This window comes from Odontesthes bonariensis, chromosome 15 (assembly GCF_027942865.1).
Source record: "Odontesthes bonariensis isolate fOdoBon6 chromosome 15, fOdoBon6.hap1, whole genome shotgun sequence".
NCBI classification, from domain to species: Eukaryota; Metazoa; Chordata; class Actinopteri; order Atheriniformes; family Atherinopsidae; genus Odontesthes; species Odontesthes bonariensis.
Window position 1 is genome coordinate 4491666 of NC_134520.1, and position 24431 is coordinate 4516096.

Sequence of the window (24431 nt, forward strand, 5' to 3'; positions counted from 1 at the left end):
GAGTGGGCCGAAATTCCTCATGAAACGACATGAGAGACTGATACAGGCGTCATACAGAAAACTGTTACCTAATGGCATTACTCTTAAAGATAGATGTACAAGCTGTATAATCATTGTGGGGGGTAAACTGTATTCAGGCTTAGTTTTTGTTAAATTAATAAGGACCCTGTCTATGTAATATGTCATGTTTCATTGCTCATCTGAGGTTGTATTTACTTCATTTCAATGACTTGTGAAAACAAGATGATTCTTTAGAATCGTGTCATTTTCCCCTTCTGTCATAACTGTAGATTTAAAACTGCTGTGTTTCTTCACGTGAGGGATGCTGACCACATACTGAGGGGATACTAAGGGGGAGACGCCCGAAGGAGGCAACCACACCAAAGTCACCATCATGCCACCAGGGTATATTGTGAGGCTCATTATAGTGCATTAAACAGCATCCCTGCGGAACAATGAGAGGCCCTGAGGCAGAGCCCGAGGCTGGCTGGGACTGATATGGAAACCCATGGGATCCTGCTCACCCAGGCCTGTCACTACCAGACTCTCGTCCTCAGCTGCCAAGCTCCATTCTCCTCTTGCCTCAGTCATCAGCCTGTCACCGGGCAAATATGGTTTTGTACTATTGGGAAAGAACAAAGGTCAAACGTTTCCAAAAAGTTCCCAATTATATAATGCCAGGATTGTGAATCCAAATTACACACAGTGTCATCATATATTTTTGCTTTCTTTTGTAAATTAAAAGACGAAGCCATTTCCTTTTTAAAGCACATTTCTTCTACAAAGGCCACATATAGTGCTAGAAAATGCTTTAAAATGCTCAGAAGAGAAGAATAACAGTGTAAAAAAAATCCTTAAATAAAGCTAAAGATGAAAAACATAAAATAGCCCAAAGAAATGTAAGTACAAACAAGTTAAGACTGAATTTAGCCTGAGAAGAAATTACATAATAATTTAAGACGTGCTAGAGAAAATAATAATAAATGCTCAACCTTATAACCTTTTAAAATAAATCTTTTAGGATGCGTTACTGTTATTTATTGTACATTTCTATTCCAAATGTCTTATTTTTTATATGTTTCTTTGTGGAGGAAGACGGAGGAAGACAGAGGAGGAGGAGGAGGAGAAACTCGCTGACGATGCTGCGTGCTGCGTGCGCAGCTCTCGTCTGGAGTCTCTACGACGGGACCGCAATGAAGAGATAAATAGCGACCTTATCTATTTCTTTTTTAGTATTACGGGTTTCATTTCATTGTTAATTTAGAGGGAGCGGTCCGAGAAGACAGCTGCTAATGCTCTCGTCCTTTTGAAAGGTGAGAAAATGTTGGTGTTTGTAGTAAAACTGCGCATTTAATGGAAGGATTAAAAGGAAAGGGGGATGAAACAGGGTGAGCTAAGGCTTTTATGGGGTTTTTTTATGTCGCTGATAGGCTGAAACGTTAAATGACAATAGCGTGTCGATTCATTATGAGTTACTTGGCGACTTGTGTGTTCTCGGCTCTAAAATTACTATTTCTTCTTCTTTTTTTTTCTTTTTTTTACCAATTTCTCAGGCGATATGCGCAGCTAGCTTGCGTTGTCAATATCGCGCGGCGGTTGACAGCGCAAGCTCTGCCTTTAAATGTACGCCAGCTGAGGGAGCAAAGGAGAGATTTTAGCAATAACAGGTTATCTTTCAGCACGAGGACACCTCTCTGTGCCGTGTTTACTGCTACAACGTCAGCGGTTGCCTCACGCGCCCTCGGTCCTTCGACATTCAGAGGTGTGCGCATACGCGGCGCACAGCCTCCCTGCTTTTCATGGCGAGCCGTCGGCTTGCGCTAGAGACGACACATATCTTTCCGTGAGCACCGTCGCTACGGGGAAATGGAAGCATTAGCCCTGAAGAAGGGAGGATAATATCCTCACATGAACCCGGCAGTTGCACAGCCAGGGTCTGTTGCAGATAGCCTTGGTTTTCATGGGCTGTGCTTGTTGTTGTCCTGACCCGGTGAAGTGCAGTGAAAGCGGGGGAGGAAAAGCTGATGAGAAAACAGAACATTTTAGCAACCCTACAATTGGTTTCTACCATGGATGTATTACATTAACACCCATGGTTTCTACTCATATGGACATCCAAATCTCAATTGTCCAATGTCTCTGATCTAATTCTTTTTGAAAATAACGTTCAGCTTATATCAAGGGTGATGTGTTCTGATAGTCATATTTGAAATACTTGCCACTGTAGTGCAGGTAGATTTATATGCAATCTGGTTGAAGTTAAAAAAAGAGGAACCATTTGTCACCCTTTCAGTTGTTTTAGGTAGGGGTGTTGCGCTGTTGTAGAGACCGAGGCTTCATTGGGGGCATTTAGGGGATCAGCTGGAGGACTATATGCTGAATAAAAGATCATCTGCTGATGTGAAAGGAGGGTGCATCATGATGGCAGTCTGTGAATCTCTAATGAGATGTAATTGGCTAGTCGAGCGGAGGGGTGTTGATGGAGATGACCTTTAGATTATCTGTTGTGCTTCATCCATCCCCGCTGCTTTTGTTTGCTCATGTGGAACTCTAGACCCATGAGGAACATTATATGAGAGAACAGAATAGTTCTTGTAATGTATGTGGGCTGCAGAGCAGCTCAATTCAATTGAGATTAAGGCATTGTTGTTTTCTCCCTGCTATTGACTTACTACGGTATACATTCCATCAATGAGGCAAAGGGGGGGGGGTGTGTGTGGAAATGATTACAGTAACACGGACAGGGGAGGGATCTCATTTGGCTCGTCGTTGGGTCTCTTCATGCCTATTTACTCAATTAGCTGTTGCTGGCTTGTGACCACAGAGCTCTTACAGATGACGTGTGAGATTTACGAAGGCAAATGTGCTGCTGATTTGCTCAGTTGTAAAAAAAAAAAAGAAAAGAAAAGATTCTCTGCATTCATTCGAACACGTAATTGAAGGTTTGTTTTTGTTGCATGCCTCTTACATTAGCTCACGTTTCATGAAAGTTGTGTTCCACTCGAGCTGCTTTAAAACAGCCTGACCCACTAACTCTGTAACCGTGTGGACACGGGAAACGCTTGCGCAGACGACACACTGGATTTGGGAAGTTTAGGATCTTGACTTAAGGAATTCGTGGAAATAAAGTTAGGTTATCTGTCGGACAACTGTCAGAGCTTCTATTTTGATTGTGTGCTCAGCCTATGTCCGAATTTCAGCTGCGCTCTTTGACCATAAGTGCATGGGTTATGCAAGCTGACTTTAATGCATCAGGGGAGAAGGACTAACTTAAGTCCTTCGGCTCACACGTAGCAGATCGGTGTTATTAGAGTGTTATTAAATTATGCTGATGTGACATCTTTCTTCGACCTTGCCTATCTGTGATAACACAGAGACAAAGCAGAGTCACCGAGTCAGATAACGTGACAGGAAAAAAACAAAGATGAGCAGAGCCTGTGTACTTTGGATCACTCCAAAGTGTGCTGGTTAAACTTCCTTCTTCTGCCTGCTGTCTGCAGAGTTTGACATTGTTCTCACATGATTCGAGTGTACTGGAGGTGACGCAGTGACCTGTGAACTGCACCGCAGGCTGGCGGCGGGAGGGACCGACAACATGTCACTGGAGCGGTGATTACTGCTGAGCATCAGGTCACCTGATCTGGAGCGGTGCCTGGCAATGCAGTGTGAATTCTTCTCTCGTAAAAAAAGTGGCTTCATCTTGGCAGCTCAGCTAAGAGGAACGATTAAGTGAGGTCATTATCTGGGTTATTTCCTCACTTTGTGCACAACCGGGACAAATCATTGGAGTCTGTGACAGTAGGGGAGTCTCAACCAAGAAAGACTCCTTTCATATTGGTCAGGGAGGCATTATCGTGTCGCAGACCTCATGACCGTGTTATCAAGCAGGAAATATCTTGGCTCAAACTTCCTGGAATGCAAGTAAGACCACAGCATCCAAATAGTGGAGAAATAGATCTGAATTTCCTATTTAACGTCTTAAATTAGACTTTCAGACCCAATTTTTTGTTTGTGTTTTTACAGAAAAGGGAGCAACAGAGAAAATTTTGGTACCAATTAGGAGAAAAAGAAAATGTTGAAAGAGTCTCTCATTGCTATCTGCATACCCAGACGTTCCTTTGGTTTCATTGAGTCAACTATTTGCTCAAGTCCTTTTTGTCTGGCCTGTGATCTCATGACTTTCAGGATGAGTCCGCCCTGTGAGGACCAAGAAGGGAATGTAGTTCGCCATCATTCATGGAACTAACGCCCCTTTATTATTTCTTTGAACCCCTCCAGACTATGCAGGGGAATAAGCACGGGAGCTTAAAGTTAGAAGTGCAGGAAAAGCTTTTATTGGACTTTAATAAAGTATGTTTAAGGATGTTTTCAAACAAGATTACTGCCTGCCTGTAGACTGCACAGTGTAATCCATCAGAGCCCTGTTACAGTGTCTCATCTGTGTTACAGAACAATATAAAACCAGCCTAGGGGGGGTGGAGGTGTCCTCCCTGCTGCTCACTGAGGCAACCCAACTCCACATGAAAGCTGCTCACTGGGAAAAGGTGTCAGGGTTTCACTAGAAAATTATAACTGCGTTTAATTGTTTTTCACATAAACGGCACAGCGAATGTTGTTCTCTTCCAAAGGAGTCAACGTACCCCCCCCCCAACCATTGTCCTTGTTGCACCCATCAGTATGAATAATTGACTCTGCTGATATTGGATGCAATGTCTCTCCAGGCACCCAAGGGACGCTTTAGGAGTACAGATGGATGGGGGTTGTCAGCGATCGCAGGCGGGACATGTGTTGTGTAGTGAGGACAGCCTACACATAGTTGGCTCACAGTCTGAGGTATAGTCTTTAACCGAGAGATGTGTCGATTAAAACTGGGTTTAGTCATCTTTTTATGAAGATAATTTAGGCTTGGTGTGCCAGTGCCTCCCATTTTAAACGCTTCCTTATCTAAAAGTGGCATATTACCACCTCATCCAAAGCAAAGGTGACGGGTGGAGGAACTGGGAGAGTGGACAGATAGGACACAGAATCGAGTGAGAACTGTGCGCACTGCCCCTGAGATCAGTTGTTTAAGGCCGCACAGGAGGTAGACTACCGATTATTTTTAATCTCTGACGAATCTCTGAGACATTTGCTCGATTATTCAATGGGTGGGTGCAGGAAAATGAAAGAAAATCTTTACAAAACACATCTACTAATAACATATTTTGTTCAAAGAGACCAAAGCTCAGTGGGTTGTTTTAGGGCCACACGCACCTCTTCGTCCCCCAGTTCGAATCCCGGCTCGGGGCCCTTTGCTGCATGTCCTTCCTCTCGCTCTCTGCCCAATTTCCTGTCAAGCAACTTTCCAGTAAAAGCTAAAAAAAGAATGCACTTCAGAATATTTAGAATTTTTGCTTGCAAAGACACAATGATTTGATTTGACTGTTGTATCTCAGCTGTTGGAGAAGAAATCTTGTGTCTTGCTTGATGAAGATAACACTTTTTGTACTATTTCCTCAGAAAAAAATGAAAAACAGCTGAAACAAAAGGAAGTAATTTTAAGTGTCGTACACAAGACTTAGAACTACTATCGTTGCTTTCAGGTCGAACTAGTCTACGCCTACCTTTTGGTTTTGAACTCAGATCAGTTAGCGGCTACTTCCACAGAGTAACTGTGTCAAACTTGGTCCCATTTATTGGCCTTTTCTTAAAGTTATTCTTCTGATTTTACTTCACATTTTGCCGGAAGTTCTCCTCAGACCGTAAAAGCTGTTATATAAACTCGTGTGGCAGAAGCTTTGTCGAGTCTTGAGAAAATGTCACATCAGATCAGGGTTGTAGATGAATGAATTTACAGCAGAACGCTTCCCCTGAAAAAGCTTTGAATAAGTGGGTATCAACATGGGAGCCTGATGTAAACGCAGCCTTGCCTGAGGGCCCGAAGACCATGAGGGTCCAATACTGATTTTATTTTTCTTATGATATTGTGTACTGTAGATGATGGAATGTTCAAGCTCTTTGCGATTTTACATTGAAGAACATTTTTCTGAAATGACTTCACAACTTGTAGACACAGTTTTTTCCAGCTTTGCTTTTGTCAACGTGCTCTTTTTAACCTAATTACGTTAGTGACCCATTGCCAATGAACGTCACTGGTAGCAACCCTTTTAGAACCTCTTGCTTTCCCAGCCTTTTGTTACCCCACAACTTTTAATAATAAACAAAATAACAAACGCTCTAATTTCTCCTTCCACCATAACAGCAGTCTTTGCTGAGCTGCATTAGACACAACAAGCAGCGAGTGTCCTTCCAGTGGCGTTCCTCGGTAGAAATTCCAGAGGATTCAGGAACACTGTCTTTCTATGTTTTGGGGACGTGGCGTTTTCCACAATCTGACATTTTTTAACCACTGCTCACCGTCAAACATTCTGTTTCCTGCGTTTCAGGGCTACCCAGAGGAATAATGGACGAGACCTCCAACTAACACTTGATGATTTTTACCAACCCTTCTGGCTGAACCATGGAAAGTAACGACGACGTGCCTCTGACCGCGACACAGCCGCAGATTGATGCGTGCCGCCGTGAGGAGGGAGGAGGAGAAGTCTTCCGCAAAGTGGAAGAAGGAGCCACTCCACTGCCTGCTGACTCCCTGCTGAACAAAGGAGGCCACGAGAATCCCGCGGACAATCCCGCGCCGTCGGTGGTGAGTCCCGCTGCTGAATCTCCAGCAGGAGTGGCTCTTAAAGTCGCCACAACTGTACTCCACCCAATGTGTCTGGGCGACAGTCCGCTCATGCTGCCCATCCACCTCCAGATGGCCGGAGCGGCCGGGCCTCAGCTCGGCCAAATGGGGGGAGCACCGTACTTGATAACGAGCCCGAGTCCAGTTTCCCTCCCCCTGGTTTTGGACCAGCAGGTCCTCCAGCACATGGGTCCCGCTGTCATCCCTCAGAGCACTAACTGCGCTCAGCTGCCGCTCCAGAACAACGTCCTGTGTCAGAATCCTTTGACGTTTGCTTTACCTTCAGCTGTTGACCCGAAGGCGGCTGGACAGACGCAGGACGCCAACCTGCTCTCTCTCCTGCAGAATCCAGCGTTTGCAGCCATCTTGCAGGACCTCTTCCCTCCTCAGGCGGGTTCGTCAACCTGTCAGTCGCCCGGCTCTGTCTTCCCCCTCCCTTCCCTCACACCTCCCTACACCTCCCCTCTCGCCCCTTTGGTCCCTCCTGCCACACTCCTCGTCCCCTACCCTGTCATCATTCCCCTCCCTGTGCCTTTGCCTGTCCCTCTTCCCATCCCCATCCCTGTCCCTCAGACTGAGGACTCCAAGGGGAACATGCCAAAACCAGTTTGCACTGTGAGTAAAAGCACTCAGACGTCACCAAAACATACTACCTCTCCCTCGTTGTCTTCAAGGAAATTCATGCAACCGCTCCAGCCGCCAAACGTGTCGCCATCTTCTATGCCTCTGCAGGAAGGGCAGGTTCTCGATCTATCTGTCAGAGCATACCCAATCGAACCAAAACAGGAATATCTCAGTCCACAGGAGGACAGTGTGCTTGATTTATCAATGCCTGGTGTGAGGAAAAAGTGTATTCAGTCAGACAGACAAGTGCTTTTACAGTCAGCTCAGGACACGAGCGGCACTGCTTTGTCTCTGGGTGTTGAATGCACTCAGAGTTTAGATTCCAAACTGCTGGGCAGCTTGGCTTCGCTGGAGTTCAGCCGGCAGCACAAGTGGCTGGTTGACACCAGCGCTGCTGGATCTAGCTCTCTGGGTCAAGAGGCATCTCTCAGCGGAGGCGGAAACCTCGAGATAGTCAGCACCTCGCAGACGGCCAAGGTCATCGTATCTGTGAAAGACGCGATCCCAGCCATCCTCTGTGGGAAGATTAAAGGCCTTTCGGGGGTCTCCACCAAGAACTTCTCCATAAAACGAGACGGCAGCCAGGCGGCGTCCCTGCAGCAGCTCTACGGGATGCCATCAGCGCCTCACAGGGACCAGCAAGACCCCAACAACCCTCATAAGAAGGTCTCTAAAAACAGAGCCATCAAACTGAAGAAAGTCAGCTCACAGGAGATCCACTTCCTTCCTATTAAGAAGCAGAGACTCGCAGCGCTGCTCCCCAGGAAGTGACAGCGCTCAGCAGAGGGAGGATTAACGCTGGACAGTTCTGTGGGAATAGAACATAAAACACACAAGGCGGCATTTGGTAATCAAAGCCAACCCCTTGTCTGTTTAATCAGAGAGCAGTTCGTCGCCAAAAGCGAGGCTCCTGAACATCTGACAGTAGAAGTTACCAAAATGGTTTCCATTGGACTTCTCTGAATTGGTGGAGTTTTTTGGGGGGCTTTTCTTTTTGATAATGTGCTAGTCTACAGTGTTATACTAAACCAGAAATGTCTTTTTATCGGTGTTTGTGTTTGGCAGCTTGATGGATGCTCTGTGTGTCTTTGTCTGGATAACTCAGACATGTCGGACTTTATCGTTACCGTTACAGCAAAGACACGTGGGTTCCATCCTTCCATTCGGGTTCATAGTTTGTTTCTTCATGTCATCTTTAGGTAAAAGCACTGAAAACCTATATATATATATATATATATATATATATATGAAAGAAAAAAAAAAGAAAAGAAAAAAAAGCTGCATACTGGGAGGATGTAACCGAGTTCAAACACGTTGCCTCAGTGGAAATTCCCTCAGTCATCGTTAGCTCAGTGAAGCGAATCGTTCTCTGCTGATTGGCTGGGATTTAGCCTGACAGCCTAATGAAGACTTGGCAAGACCAGAGCCACAATTTCATCAAATGCATGCTGGCAACATCTGTCAGATGCAACACGACACATCCTTGTTTTGTCGAAAAGCAGGGGGGGGGGGCTTTTTCATTGTTTTCACATTTAAACTGACCGTTCCACAGGGGCCTGTTCAAATATAACAAAAGCATTGTGGGGGACTTGATTTGCCAAAGTTTCTCAAAACGCCTCGCAGCAAGTGTGTAAAAGCCTCTTCCTGCTTCCATTAGATTATAAGGTGAAAGTGTCGATGGTCATTTCGTTTTTTTTTAAGATCAGCTGCGAAGGGGAGCCGAAGGGAAGGTTCTCAACAAAGAAAAAGAAAGGCCTGTTTCGTGTGTGATTAGCCGGATATTAGGATCATCATTGATCAGACTCCCCCTTTAGTCGGTGTGAAACATTTTGGAGTGTTATTTTTTTCATTGGTTTGTGGAGCACGTTTTTTTTTCTCGTGGTCATGAGTTATGAATGTGGAGCGTATTGTTGTGTCTGTGCTGTTTATTTATCATATTTAGTGCACTTTGTCATAGTTTAGTTGGAAAAACTCACATGGTGTTTACCTATTTTGTTAAAACTGCATTATCCCCTCTGTGACTCCAGCAGTTATGTAAATCTGCAAGTCGCAGGCCAAGAACTAATAACAGCCATATGCAGACGCTCTGAGTGATCAGAAATGGAAAATACCCACAAGCTGTACTTTTTAACCAGTTCCTTTATTTATAACCATGTACTTTAGCAACTCCAGAACATCTTAACTCACAGCAGCAGAGCGCTCTGCTTCAGCAGGTTGAACCGAAACGCTTTTTTTGGACTGAATTTCTCCCTAATTTATTATTTGTGCTACTTTTATTTATGGTGTTTTTATGGACTTGGACGGTCAGATATGAGACTGGATATAAAGGCGTCGACCTCTGGAAGTGCTCTCTGCTTCTGACCACAGTTAAAAGTAAAAAAAAAAAAAAAAAAGACCAGTCGAAATGTGCTGGAAGTGAAATATTTGCCAACTGTACTGTATGTGTCCTTTTGTACGGAGGTGAACTAAAATCTCCCGATCCACATTTCCTTTCTGTCCGAGTGGTTTTTTGTTTTTTTTATTGAAAAATGTGAGTGCTTTCTTGTTGAAACTGGATTAAAATCGGAGGAAATTGTCCGGAAAACAAAAGAGAAAAGAAAGAAAAGGAAGATGAACTCATCATATTTGTGTTTTGCCTGATTCACCATCATCACTTTCAAATTGAAACAATTTAAAACGCATTATTGATGTCTGTGCAAATTATTTCAAAGAAGTGTATAGATGTCCATGTTTCAGTTTAGTCCAGATCAGTGATGGCGTCGTTACCATGGCAACTGACATCCCTCCAGACCCACGGATCTGTCGGGCAACAGTTGAGCAATTCAACCATTTCTCCTCTAAACTCTGAGCTAAGTGGGATGTAGTTATTCAGAAGTCGGCTCTGGTTTGCCTTTGCTGAAATGTTCAGTGAGTCTACCTGTGAGCTTTGCGAACAGTCCAAGGAACACACGCTACGATAAAGCATGTGCCATCAATCTGAAGAATTTTTTTAATGCCAATGACTTGTTCTCAAATTGTTCGGACAGTCGTCTTGCGTTTGAGGTCATAAACACAAACAGCCCTTTTTCTGTCACTTGTCAGATGAAATTCCCAAACGAATGCCCCAGAGGCTGATTTGAGGGAAGGAAGAAGGAAATTTTGGACTTTAAAGTGAAAGTGATTTGGGTAAAAATGTTTGTTTTTAAAATGTGTAACTGTTGAAATTAACAGGACTCTTACTGTCCATCACACATCATCATGAGAGCTGTAAATGGAGCCAAACTGCTGTTCTTCTTCTCATGAGATTTTTGGGAAAAATAAGACATTCTATCCATAATAAGTTTGACTTAAAGCATAGTACAGTGTGAGGGGTGATACGTTTTCTTTGCCTGATCCGCCACACAGTACATTTTAGACCTGGACTCTAGTTGTAATTAAAGGGGAACTCCGGGGCATTTGAAGCGCGTTTCCATTGCTAGAGGTTGTCAAATACTGATAGGACACAGACTGGTAGCCTGACTACGTCATACTCACGATTCTAGTCAGAATGTGAGTCTGATACCGCTCAATAGAGATTTGAGTATGGGGCGTGTTTCAACCGAACCAGGAGAAAAAAATGCCTCTTCGCTCAAGTGGATAGACCTACAACCAATCAGAGCAACGTAGTATGTGACGTAGATTAAGCGACACACACTTGTTGTAGGAAGGACGGCAAAAACATCTTTTCTATCGATAAAAGCCTTTATCGCGTTCCTCTGTTCGTCTTTCAAAATTAATGTAATGTGGAGATCCTGTAGAACAGACTCGATGGCAGAATCTACACGCCCTAGCTCTCCAGCGGCAGCCGTGTTCAGCTCTTTAGTGACGTAGTCGATAATGTCCCTGTTGATCATCTGTCCATCATCGTATAAAGCCCGCCCTGGCAATCTGATTGGTCCGACCAATTCTTGGTCGGGCATAATGATTTCCCAACTGAGCAGAGCCAGACCGAACTTCCCGACCAAAACTTTTATGGGCGGGGCTAAGTTCGGCTGGCACCCAGGCTAACAGACTGGTGCAAATCGGCGCTCCCTGTGCGGAGATTGCGCTGTTTGCGCAGCCTGTCATGCGAGGCTAATACGTGGTGGCTAAGGGGCAAGTGCTAACCCTTCCACGTAAAACAACAACTTGCACACTGCAGAAACGTCACACCACTTTATAAACCATCCGACAATAAAGTCACAAGCCTTACCATCAAAACCATATGCATGGTTCTCACATTACTGGCATGGGGACGTTACAAAACAACTTTATAAACAGCATGTAACTCACCGGCTGGTTGTAGGCTCGCGCATGTGAAAGCCCAAAAGAGTCGATGGACGATAATCCCATATACAAAACAATTAATCTTCTCTAGAAAAACTGCGTTCAAGTATTTAAAACATTACAATACATGCCCAGTAATATTGTTGTAATGTTTTAAATACTTGAACGCAGTTTTTCTAGAGAAGATTAATTGTTTTGTATATGGGATTATCGTCCATCGACTCTTTTGGGCTTTCACATGCGCGAGCGTACAACTAACCGGTAAGTGACATGCTGTTTATAAAGTTGTTTTGTAACGTCCCCATGCCAGTAATGTGAGAACCATGCATATGGTTTTGATGGTAAGGCTTGTGACTTTATTGTCGGATGGTTTATAAAGTGGTGTGACGTTTCTGCAGTGTGCAAGTTGTTGTTTTACGTGGAAGGTTTAGCAGTTGCCCCTTAGCCACCACGTATTAGCCTCGCATGACACGCTGTGCGAACAGCGCGATCTCCACACAGGGAGCGCAGATTTGCACCTCTCTGTGTCCTACTATCAGTATTTGACAACCTCTAGCAATGGAAACGTGCTTCAAATGCCCCGGAGTTCCCCTTTAAGCAGCAACCTCAAGCAAAAAAAAAAAAAAAAAAAAAAAAGTGTAAACAGTACAGACACACGTGTGTATTCTGTTGGTTTTGGTTGTTTTATATATATATAAAAAAAAAAATTTTTTTAAAAACACATCATGAACACATCCTTTATCTGGTGTGACTTAATAAACAGGTGATGTTTTGCAACATATTTTCAAGTACTTTAAAGATGCAAGAGGGAAATCAACAGCAATTCGATCCTGTGTTGAAAAAAATATGGCACAAGTTTTAAAGTGAGAGGTGGGGGTAACAGGAAAATTCTTTTAAGTGTATTATAAACATTATGCTACAAAAAGCTTCTACTAACAAAGAGCACATAAACCTGAGAAATGTCAGAAAGTAAAGCAAGGCAGGGTCGAGCACTGGGAGCATCGCAACTAAAAGGGCTGCTGCAGGTATTAAAAAGAATGGAAATCATTTAGTTAAATATTCACCCCCCATCCCCTTTGTCTTCACATTTCTATCTTACGTATATGATTTTCTTAAAATATCAAGTTTCTACAAAATTTACATTCGGTTGCTGATATTCATGGTTAAACCCATAAAACTGTACATATCTGTTTACACTGTTAACAGTGACTTGTGTCAACACTGATGTCTCAGGCAGGCCAGCGAGCTCAAGGGATACACGACTGATAAAAACCCACATTAAAAACCTAACATCAGAAGCCCTTAGAAATGTCCTATGTGCATTCCTAAACATTCCGTCCATTGAAATTGATAAACCGTTTTCGCGTGTGACCTTGGGAGTAAACCGATGTTGAACTGCATGACGACCGGTAGGAGGCAACTCTGGACCCACTAAGACAATAATCCACGATGCCTCACAGCAGGTAGTGATTCCGCAGGACGCTCTTGGGAGACTAAGTTCAATTTAAAAAAAATATAACAAGACCCTTAGCTATGACACTGACGGGGTTCGAGCTAAGGAAAGCGTCCGTCTCGCATGGTGTGAAATGAAAAATGTGAAGACGTTGGCGTCCTTCAGGCAGACGAATGTACGAAAACAGCTACACAACAATAAAATTCTTTTCATGAGCAGGAGGAAGAACAACAATTATACCAAATCTTCCTTATTAACTGGAAATTCAACAAGAATAAAAACATTATATAAACATTCTCCATCTTTGGGGATCCCAAACCAGGATCAAAACATTTCATCTAAGTTAAAAAAAGAAAAAAAAAGTGTCCACATGTGCTATGCAATGTAAACACGACAGGGATTACACTTTCCTTTGGGATTTTTTTTTTCTTTTTTTTTTTCTAAAGTCAGTGTTGTCTATGAGACTTGAACAGCTTTTTGTCCACTGATAAGGGGATGAGGTAATGTGTCAGCAATGCACGGCACACTGTTTCCACTCTGTAAGTAGGGATGAAGTTGTAACATCTGATCTGTTCCTCCAGGAAGAATCCAGCGGAATGTCTAACCCCTGCATGGCCCGCGAGTCAGGATCCAAAGACTGGCTCTTTCTGGGCTTATTGCTCGTGGGTCTGGTCGGGTCTGTCCCTCCATGACCCCCCGTTACAGTTTGCCTTGTTTCAGCCTCTCTATGTGATGGCATAACTTCAGAGCAGGGCCCAGTTTTAGACCCATGTACTTCATTATCATGTCGCTCCGCAGAAGCATCAAAGCTTTGCCATCGATCTCCTGAGGAAACAAACAGGAGATTCCTCTCATGAAAACACGTCTGAAACCAGAACTTAATATTTGTGTGGCATGTAAAAAAAAAAAACGTTTCTGTAAACTTACATGTTTTCTGAATAGTTCAGCATGAGGTGCTAATGCTGTGGGGTCTGCATCCCGGACAAACTGCATCACCTCTTCTATGGACCAGCAGGAGGGGTTTTTACTGGGCAGCTGCAGACTCTCTCGATCAGACCCCAGAGCCTCGGGACCTGTGGTGGAGCTGGCTGCTAGCGAAGCAGACAGATCCAACAAATGAAGCATCAGTGCAGGATAATGTGCGATTGGAGAATATGACCTGAAATGATAACACTCTCATTCTCCGGTTCTTTCCGTACCTTCGACCCGTCTCAGAGGCTGTGTGGAGCTGAGCTCTGCGAGGTGAGAGGAGTGACGCCGCATCGGTGCGCTGTTGCCCAGGTGGTAGAGGCTGCCGCCCTGGGAGTGGTACTCAGAGGAGCTCCTCAGCGTTTGGGGCCGCGGGGTCATGGAATTGGAGGCAGAATCCATGTACCGCTGCTCTTTTATGTGACCGTTCTCTTCGTGGGGCAGAGTCTCTGCTGGAGAAAGAAAAATACAAAGCATGTTAAAATGTTGCTCATTAAACTGAAAAATGAAAATGACCATAGATCTCAAACTGAACATCACAGTTCACCATCAAAAAACACAAAACACAAATAACATGTAATGGTACTTAAAAAGCAGTCATACTACGCTGGTAACCTCATCTGTCATCCTTAATGTTCTGTGAACAAAACACTAAGAGTTATTTTTGCATCATGCCTGTTGTGCCCTTCCCAGCTGCCCCTCTCCAGTATTTCTCTGCAGAGATGGCAGGTATTTCCCCCTGTCTTCTTATCTGGCTGTTTGGGATGTTTTTGATCTACAACCTCTGTAGCAGAGGGGATGCAGACACCAGCCAGTGACAGAGTGTGAGTGAGTGTGAGATGTATGAAAACAAAGAGCTCGGTTCGGTCATTGCCTCCTTACTCCTGTCGGCCGTCTGTGGACGTCTGTGCCTAACACAAGTCAGGCTCCATCAGGCTCCATCAGGCTCCATCAGGCATCAGGGGACTTTCACATACAGTAAAAGTTGACTGTGCAGGACTTCCTGGAGGAGTCGAGGGTGTTCTTTTGTGCTTCACAATGTCACTACTGTGTATCCATAAATTAGGGTTTAGTTCTCCAATTCACTGCACTGTTCTGCAACTGGCTGCAGCTTGTCTTTCACTTTCTGAACATGTTCATGGTTCTCAGGCAAGATTCTGTGTGTCAGTGTAAAGTGGGCTGTACCTTCTGATGGGTGGGCCTCAGCACGTAAATGTTTGGGAGACAGAGGGGCTGCATACAATGGCGAGACTCCAGGGAGACTTCGTTTACTGCCCCGGGCCAGAGACGGAGTATCCAACGCCTCCTCTTTCACTGGAACACAGAAAAGAGGAAAAACTCAGAGTCCAGGACTACTTTATGTGTCCAAACTCAGGTCAAACAGGGACTCTAACAAAGCACAGGTGTTTCTCACCTGAATGCAGGACTTACCCGACTTGTTCCGGTCATAAACTGTGTAGTGGCTGAACGGCTGGCTACTGAACAGGTTGTCACACTGAAGATGGCGGCACATCGTTTCCAAGAAGCGCAACACAAAGGAAGCGCTGGAGGCTGACGGGAGTCTGATCACACGAACTCCACCGGTTGTTCTCACTGGGGTGACAGACAACATCTTTGACCGATTTATCCAGAATCTTCTGAAGCCATTTCATGACATTTTTTCCAAGTCTACTCCAACCAAACAGCAGGTTATGATAACTGGGAGTGTGTTTTCACCTCTGACAACCTCTCCTCCTCCTGAATCAGACTGCAGAGCACTGAGCAGGACTTTTGGTTGGTATGCGCAGTCTATACATGATTGCACTACTTGTTGGAGCACAGAGTTCACAGGCCCCGGGCCAAAGTGGTCTGGCAGATGCTGCATCTGCTTCCTGTCCAGGTGGGGGCCGCAGTTTCCATGCTTGTTCACATACACACACACTGAAACAACACACGCACGACACGTTGAACAAATTAGCCATCTTAATAAATGAGAGCAGAACAGCTAACCGGGGAGCAAATGAGCATTAATGGTTACCTGTTGACACCACCGAGCTGTGGCTGGGAGGGCTTTCCTGTGGAACCTGGATGCTCGGCAGCTGTGTTGGGCTCTGAAAAATCCTGGACTTTCTCTAAAGAAAACAAAAAACATCATCTTCATTTGCAGGAATACTATTGGAGATAAAACAAAAATCAGATGATGCGTTTAGGAATCATTGAGAGCAAAGCCAAGTGTCACCTTGCTTCCAGGTTTGGGCCCCCTCTTCTTGTGGACCCGGGGCACGAGCTGTGCGTCGTCTGGGACGGCTCCGTTCTGGGCAGCCGCCGCCTCTGCCACCGCTTTGAGCAGAGCGATGGTCTCGCTCTTGGGCCGACGACCTCTGACCCCCTTCCTGACGGGCAAAGGGGGCAGAGGGTTGGGGAGTCTGTAGGAGGACGGCATGGACCGTCTGCTGGGTTTGGAGGGCGACGATGGGAGAATCTGCAGGCTCTTTGGAAGAGTTACTGCAACGACAGCATTAACAGAGCAGCTGAAGCATGGCCCATCACTGTGGTCTCACCAAGTTTTACTAGGGAGACAAACTATTTGTCATCATCTCTTATTAACGCAGTGTTCCTGCTGGAGGCTGAAATTAAAGTTAAACTCAAGAGTGAGACATGTGACGCTTGTCAGCTTCAGTCACTGACTTCATCATTTTTTCCATCTGTGTTTGAAAAAGTAATAAGAATTTAAAAAAAATAGCATTGCATTTGTTTGTATTAAAACCATATTATGACAGCAACTAGGCAGCATTAGGACACACTGTGTGAATTATGATTATTATTAATTAATTGAATTCCAATTGGCTTGAATTGGACTTACTATCTAAGTGCCTTGAGATGACATTTGTTGTATTTGGCGCTATATAAATAAAAATGAATTGAATTGTGGAGGGAACAGACTGACATGAAAGCCTTCTACAAATATCGGCTTTGAACAAACACATTTTTTTTTTTTTTTTTAAATCTCTGCAGCATCTAAACTGTGAATGGAATCTTTTCTTTGGAATCTAAAGTTTCTAGTAAAATATCTTTATTTTTTTCCCCAACGTGTTTAATACAAATGTTACCTGCCAACACTTCGCATGACATCATCAGCTCTGTTGTTGCCGAGCTACGAACACCAATCTTTAAAGTCTCAACTGCACCCTTCTCTCTGCTAACACTTTATTTTGTGCCTCATCCATAACAACAATCTATACTGCGGCAATAGAATTTCCTTCTGGGTTTAAATAAAGTATTATTGAATTATTTTGTCGTGGTTAGTAAAATCAAACCCTCTTAGATACTCAGATGTGGCATCGATTTTCTAAAAGTCAACTATCATTTTAATTTCATACCTTTCCTACTGCTTATCTTATTCATTGGAGGCTTTTTTCCTTCAACATAACACATTTCTTTGCCTAAGTAAGTATTGTCTCAGCATTTTGACAGAGAAACCTTCCACACGCACACACCTGCTCACAGAACACACCATTTACCTTAATGGTAAATATTTTCTGTTTCTATGTCCACTTACGATTCTCGTAAGTAAGTGAAAAGATTTTCTGGAGGCGTCGCACTGAACAGACGATTAGTATTAGACGGCACATAGGTAGAGAAAAAAGATGTGTGCTTTTCATTTCCACTTCCAACCTACTACAGCTCACTCGTGAACTGGTAATTTAAGTAAATCTAAGAGAAAACCTCAGTAAAGCTGTAAGTCTTCCAGGTGTTTGGTGGTTGATCATCTTATCCTGTCCATCCAGGGTCTCGGACACAGACATGCTGCAGCTGAGTATTAACAGAGCTGCTTTTATGTAAACAATTCTTTGCAATGTAAACAGGTCTGATGTGAGGGGCATAAATTTTCTTCCTGTGCCTCCCTCGTGTAATTCTGCCTGTTCCCACCCACCCGAACAGAGACGCACAAACACACATACAGGACTCCACACTCTACCTGCAGTATCGTGTGCAAGATTAAACTTATTTTTGCTGCACATTCACCACCTGCTAAAAATCTGTTGCACATTTGAGCTGTGCAACAAGACAAGGAGATTAATGCTAATTGAGTTTATATCACTCCAGCTGCGGGTGCAATTTCCTGAATGTGGGGTGAGAGGCGCTCCACTGCTACTAAATGAACATGGATGAAAAATTGATGACAAACAATGGCATCTGCCTCAATGATCATTAAGGCCTCGGTGAGGCGCACACACAAGTATGTGCTGCCACCTAGAGTCCAACACTTACCACTGTTGCCTGGTGGCTGGAGACTGTGCTTGGTGAGAGAGCACCAGCCCACAGGGAAGATGTCCCGGGAGTCGTACTTGCACCAATAATCGAAGGCACCCCGCCAACCATCGAACATGATGAACACCTCGTCGCCCTTTACCTCTCCTATGGTGGCAGGGCAGATGAGGTATGGATTCTTCTTGTCCACGGCCTCCAGCTTCATTCCTGGTTTGAAATTGTTTTGCTGGGGCCTTGGAGGTTCCTGAAAATAAACGCAAGATTATGCATATGGCGCCTTAGTGTTGATAAAGAGACATTTTCAAAGCCTTTGAAAGATAATACGAACCTTTTTAAAGGCCGTTAATGGTGCCATCTCAGCTCCATTCAAGGTTCTCAACAGGAACATCGGCCAAGAGGAGGCATTCATTCGAAATCCTGGAGGAAACAATTTGAACTTAAAACTGAACTTTACCTTTTCAAATGACAAAACATATCTTTATTAACCGACCCTAAAGTTCTTTGGTGTTAAAATCAACTACTGTCTAAGAGTAATGTTTGGTTTGCTCTTGTGATGAAAATAGAATGCTCACTGAACTGGAGTAACCTTTTTTCACCAATTCTTCAATGGGACGTGGGTACACTCTGACCCGGGTTTTTTTTTTAATCCAGAAACTACGAGAATATTTCTGCCCCGAGTCCCCCAGAGTATGGCTGCACCTCGACAGTGATCCCCATTGGCCCACAGTAACACCAGGAAGTCTACTTTTTCTGCATGAACTTAAGACCGGTCTATGTTACACACTTGGATCTTTTGAAATTAGGCTTCAGGGCATAACTGTTCCAGTGTTACAAAATGTTTATGTTACAAATTTCTACAAGATTGTAAGTGTTTTTATTTGTGCTTTAAGCACAACTGCTGCTACCCAATCAGAGATGAATGTTACATTGTTGCGTCTGATCTGCTTTCTTGTCACAATCTGAAACGTCTCCTCATTCATTCCTAGTTTGAAAGTTGCGTTTACAGACAGTAACGACTATTCCAGCTTTAAGTACCACAACCAGTGCAAATGTGTGTGTGTGTGTGTGTGGGGGGGGGGGTTAATATATTTTAGCCCCTGGTTCCTGCAGCTGAAATGCAGCTTAAGTTGCTAGATTTCTAATGAGCACTGAATCTGAAAAAGAACAAGTTCAAAGTACAACACTTAAAGAATTATGTTGTGCACCTTTAAACACTTCCTGACTTCAGTTTTTATTATAAGAATATTTCTGCCAAACCTTTTGACTTCAGGTTGGATTTTAATTGGAATGGAATTTTATTTATTGTTATGGTCTTTTTTTAAAAATGTTTTTCCATTTCTGAGCTTTTATTGCTGAGATGCATATAGATCAGATCTATTAATGGAATGAGTCTCTAAAAATCTCACTTGCAGCGTTAGACCATTTGTTGAGAGTAAAAACTAACCAAAGACGACTGACATGTTCCCACACATAGCTATAAATCCCATTATCAATGTGCTCCCTTGTTCCTCTTACCCAATGGTGGCTGCAGCATATCGCCATTCTTCTCGCAACTGCCAATAGGCTGGATATCAGAGGAGTCAACCAGTCGCCAGAAGTCATTGCTGTTGTCACTCCCATCCAGGCGGAGACGCAGACGAACCCCGGTTAAACCCATCACTGTGGCAATACAAACCGAGGTGGAATTACGTGGGTCATGAGCTTCAAGCTTCATTCCCACCTTGAAGTCGTTGGACGGTGGGACTCTTGCCTGCAGATATGAGCAAAATACGAGTGTTGGTGGCAGAATTTCCCAGATTTAGTTTTATTCTACTGGAGAGAGCGGTATGACTGTGTGACAGCCAACAGTGGGAGGGGTGTTCAAACTTCGAACTGCAGGATTTTTAAGTAAAGAGGATACAAATCCAGCTTGTCCAACTCACTGCAATCAATAGAAACATGGTCACCCTCAGAATGCTGAACAAAGTGCACGAACAAAGAAATCTGGATTGATTAATATTCCATATTAGGGGAATGTACTGAAATACGTCATAAGGACAAATTCAGAATGTCTCAGCAGTGAAATCTACTCACTGTCAACCAACAGCCAGAGCCTTATTAACAGCTCTGCTGTGATTCACAGTACACTTCCTCATTAAAACCACATAACAAGACAGCTAAGCCACAGAGAGAATCGTGATGTGGTCTTTTAGTTGTAAGGCACTGACAGCTGAGATACAAGGTTGTGTACGCTGTTTGTTAAAGTCTTGTTTTTGGACAGACTGCATGTGCAGAATATAGGGTGATTACTCATTTATTTATTTATTGTTCTCTGAACTGCACTCGCCTACCGTTGTTCCCTCCAAAGTTAATTAGACCACTGACTAGTGGAGTGCATTAGAATGGTGATCCACCTGCAGAGCTTTAACCAAAAAAATAAATAAATAAATAAAACTAAACCAAGTAATTACTCACATCTAAACTAAACAGAACCAACGGCAGACAGACACCGTTTTTGTCCAAGATTAAAGTGCAGCAAATTCTTACCTGACGAAAACAGCCTGCTGGAGCCGGTGTGGATGAGGTTTCTTTGAGATATTCTTCCCAGCTGAAAGCATCTAAATATAAACCATGAAACTGTTAAAGTTTTAACTGTAATAACTGATGGAACTATAAAACGTTTTGCAAGTGAAAATTCCATAAAATCCACTTATCATACTTGAGCAGAATTGTTTGATATTATCCGTCTCGCTGTGAAGTTTTAAGTTATAATTCTAGGCACCTGCTCCACTCTAAGCCCACAACAGCTCAGGTTATGGAGAGAAAATACCAATATGAAGCCTTAGCTCTTCACAAAGACGTGCAATGAAAGACACCCTCCACTAAAGGCCAATGCTGTTATCTTACGGTTTTTAGTAAAATTATCCACAAGAAGAGCTGGTTAATCAAAAAGAAAAAAAAAACAAAGCTCATGTAAAACAACCCTAAGGCTCTTCCCATTAAATAAACAGCTTCAAAGTAATCTACTGGAATAGGACTCAAGGATGCAAGTAAAGTCAAGTAAAAAAAACACAAGATATCAGATAAAATGTTCACCTTTAGTTGCTGCAGGGGCTGCACCTGGTGGTGGAACTGGTTTTCCTGTTTTTTCTTTTTTACCATCTCTTTGATCTAAAAGTAATACGAAAAGAATTTAAGAAATTTAACGACACTTACAAAACTGCTACAAATCTGAGCAGAAGGTGAAGCTTTACGTCGCATCCATTTCCCTCAACCAAAACAAACATCTCTTCCTTTCTGACATCGCTTAAGCATTCGTCTGAAAAGACCGGGGTCTTTTTTCCCCCCACATTTGCAAGAATGAAGAGAACTCAGATATAAAAACAAAAATTCTTATGACTGACTTAAAGTATTCAACAAACAACTGTATGATGATCCAAGCTGATAATCCAAACAATATCAAGTGAAAAGTCCTCAGCTGTATTATGATTAAAGTTTTTTTTTTTTGTTTTTTTTTTACAAATACAGTTGGTATAATATTCTGATAATACTGTTCCACAACCAGCTTTGACTTGAATCTGAGTGGACAACCTGAGTCTGTAACAGCAACCGTCTGAAACAAACACTCGATAGAGAAACCAGTCTCTCAGAGACTAATTTGGACAACCAAAAACCTCCAAAGTCAAGATGGCTGGGGGTTTTTCTCTTAAAAATCAAACAGTAACAAAAGGTTGACTCCGTGCCTTTTATCGGAGTTTTCCCCATGGTGACAGATGACCAAGAGTGGTGCTTTTACGAGGAGAAACAGGGTGCAGGAGGTTCACCCAGTTTGTTGATCTGTCCGTAACTCTGAAAATACAAGATGATATATAAAATTTAAAAAAAGAAACTTTACAATAAATGCAAACAAGGCAAACGGAAACAATGCACTTTATAAAGCTTATTATGTGAACAACAAACTTACATTTCAATACAGAAATATTAACTATTAAAAACAAACACTGATGCTATGCTTTGTCTCAGCAGGCTTTAAGGTTGAAGCAAAAGCAAAAGTTAACATTCATGTCTATTTTTCCAGGAATAAAGGGGAAATTTAACATATTTGGTTTAACTTCCAAGTGAGAATAGAAGCTCTCCTGACAAGAGCTCTTAACCTGAAGGCTCTTGAAGCCTAAGGGGGATAGCTGGTGCTGCTGCTCACAGGAGAAATAACTGCTTTAGAAAAGTAAAACATGTTGGAACCTCCTTTGTGTACAGTAGTGTGGTTTTCCAGTCAATCGACTCCCACTGACACAGCAGGCCTGTAACTTCTTTTTTTTTTTTTTTTTAACTCTTTTTTCATTTAGCCCAACGGCAGGCCTGTAGGCAGCTGGGACAGCCCACACGACGTGTTTTAACTATGTGTACATTCCCTCGTAGTTTTCAAGTTTCAGTGAGCAACTAATGTCACCCAAGACAGAAGCACGACACAGCAAGTTTAGCGAGAACAAAACAACACGAAAAAACAGGAGCCGGGTGTTCCCAGTTCAAAAGACCGCTGACAAAAAGGAAAATAAATAAATAAATAAATAAATAAAGCTGATGCTGAAAATAATGAAAAGCATTCGGTGTTGACGGGAAAATTAGACAATATTATGATTTACCTAACATTTTAAAAAACTCACCACCACCGAGGATATCTAAAGATATGGTTATTAACAGTACCTAATGTTGCAACTTATTTTAAAGGTCATCTTATATCTTATTTGCTCACTTTCCAATGTTTTACTCTTTAACTTGAATGCTTCCTATCATCGTTTACTGTTAGCTGGGCATGACACCTCACCCCTCAGTATTTTAATGTTAACTCGGTAACAGCTAGCGTGGCTTAACGCCGAGGCAGGTTCACTTTAAATGAAATGCTGCGCTAACTATCATGTCTGTATCCCATCTTTGCATTCTCGAGCCGTTTTTACGGTGATGTAATGCGGCTGCAGTTAATAGTCTGGGCCCAATGTTGACAACTGGAACTGCTTAATTCGCTAGCCACCACTGCTGGCTAATAACTAGGTTTGCTAACCTTAGCCTTAACGTTAACCTTCTGAGTTAGGTTTCTCCTCTATTATGAAGGAGAATTACGCATAACTAGGGTCGAGTAGCTCCAATTGACAGTTTTCCCAAACTATACGTCATTTATTTTCCAGAACAAACTTACAGGTGCCGTCTTTTTTCGAGTGAAGATCCACTTTTTTCTATTCGCCAGCTGCCATTTTTTCACGAATGTAGTGTATGCTTACACGCACGTAATTTATGCCAAAGATCGTGAAATACGACAGGGGAAATACAAGCATGTAGTTCAGTAGGCCAATCCATTACAGTGCTATTCGCGTTATCAGCCAATCAAAAACAGGTTTACTCAAGTTATCCAATCAGCGTTTGTCTATCTGTAATTTGGGACTCCAGAAAGTAACAAGAGTCATCCATCTTTATTCTTTTTGTTTTCTTCGCAAGGTTTTTTCCCTCTCGCGTCCCTGGCCTTGGGTTGAAGCTGAGAAAAATTCGAAACATGTCAAATTAACTCCATTAGAGTACTTTGCCAACGGGCATCTTCTTAAAATAACATAAGAAAACAAAGGGCTGCTATTCCAAAAAGTCACGTGAGGTCGGGGGGGGGGGGGGGGGGGGGGGGGCACACACACACACACACACACACACACACACACACACACACACACACACACACAAACACCGCTGGATTGTATAACCTATATCAGCATGAGAGTACTTTAAATAAATTAAATAAACGACTCGGTCGTAATCTTCTAGGTTTTATACTTCTAAAACAAAATAATGAAAAAAGATTTTTTATTATTATTATCATTCAATATCTAGAGTATACGTAAGTGAAGAAAAAAATATATATATGTATATATATATATATAAATATAAATATGAACCTTTTGGTTAACTGTTAAAGAGGTGACGGCGCGTTCTCAATTGAAATAGAAAATAATGCGTCATCACATTAACCAAATAGCACATGACTCACGATAACTGTCGCACTCCGGTTTCAAACGCCTGTGTTTTTCCCCGCCCACAATTTTTCCATAAAGTCTATTATTCTACGACATCAAACAAAGGTCACAATAATGATCCAAACACACACACTCA

The 24431-nt window shown here is 42.9% G+C and overlaps 2 protein-coding genes across 5 annotated transcripts; one reads left to right on the plus strand and one right to left on the minus strand.

Moving 5' to 3' along the window:
* Nucleotides 1-1173: 1173 nt before the first annotated feature.
* Nucleotides 1174-9954, plus strand: rai2 (retinoic acid induced 2). Of its 2 annotated transcripts, XM_075484751.1 has the most exons (3): nucleotides 1174-1313; nucleotides 4722-4833; nucleotides 6426-9954. In XM_075484751.1, the coding sequence occupies exon 3, from the start codon at nucleotides 6500-6502 to the stop codon at nucleotides 8114-8116; it is 1617 nt and encodes a 538-aa protein (XP_075340866.1). In that variant the 5' UTR covers nucleotides 1174-1313; nucleotides 4722-4833; nucleotides 6426-6499; the 3' UTR covers nucleotides 8117-9954. The 2 variants fall into 2 exon arrangements, with proteins under 2 accessions (XP_075340866.1, XP_075340865.1); XM_075484750.1 differs by lacking the exon at nucleotides 4722-4833.
* A 2335-nt stretch (nucleotides 9955-12289) lies between these two features.
* LOC142400116 (sex comb on midleg-like protein 2) lies at nucleotides 12290-23583 on the minus strand. 3 transcript variants are annotated; one of them, XM_075484754.1, is made up of 15 exons: nucleotides 23476-23583; nucleotides 22025-22130; nucleotides 21378-21452; nucleotides 20829-20899; nucleotides 19818-20052; nucleotides 18631-18719; nucleotides 18303-18546; nucleotides 16270-16535; nucleotides 16069-16162; nucleotides 15768-15971; nucleotides 15483-15644; nucleotides 15237-15365; nucleotides 14282-14500; nucleotides 14010-14173; nucleotides 12290-13907 (listed from the first exon to the last, which is right to left on the minus strand). In XM_075484754.1, exons 2-15 carry the CDS (start codon nucleotides 22044-22046, stop codon nucleotides 13782-13784), a joined length of 2100 nt encoding a protein of 699 aa, XP_075340869.1. In that variant the 5' UTR covers nucleotides 22047-22130; nucleotides 23476-23583; the 3' UTR covers nucleotides 12290-13781. The 3 variants fall into 3 exon arrangements, with proteins under 3 accessions (XP_075340869.1, XP_075340868.1, XP_075340867.1); XM_075484753.1 differs by having other exon boundaries at nucleotides 14010-14170; nucleotides 14282-14503; nucleotides 23476-23582; XM_075484752.1 differs by having other exon boundaries at nucleotides 14282-14503; nucleotides 23476-23582.
* Between the last annotated feature and the right edge of the window lie 848 nt (nucleotides 23584-24431).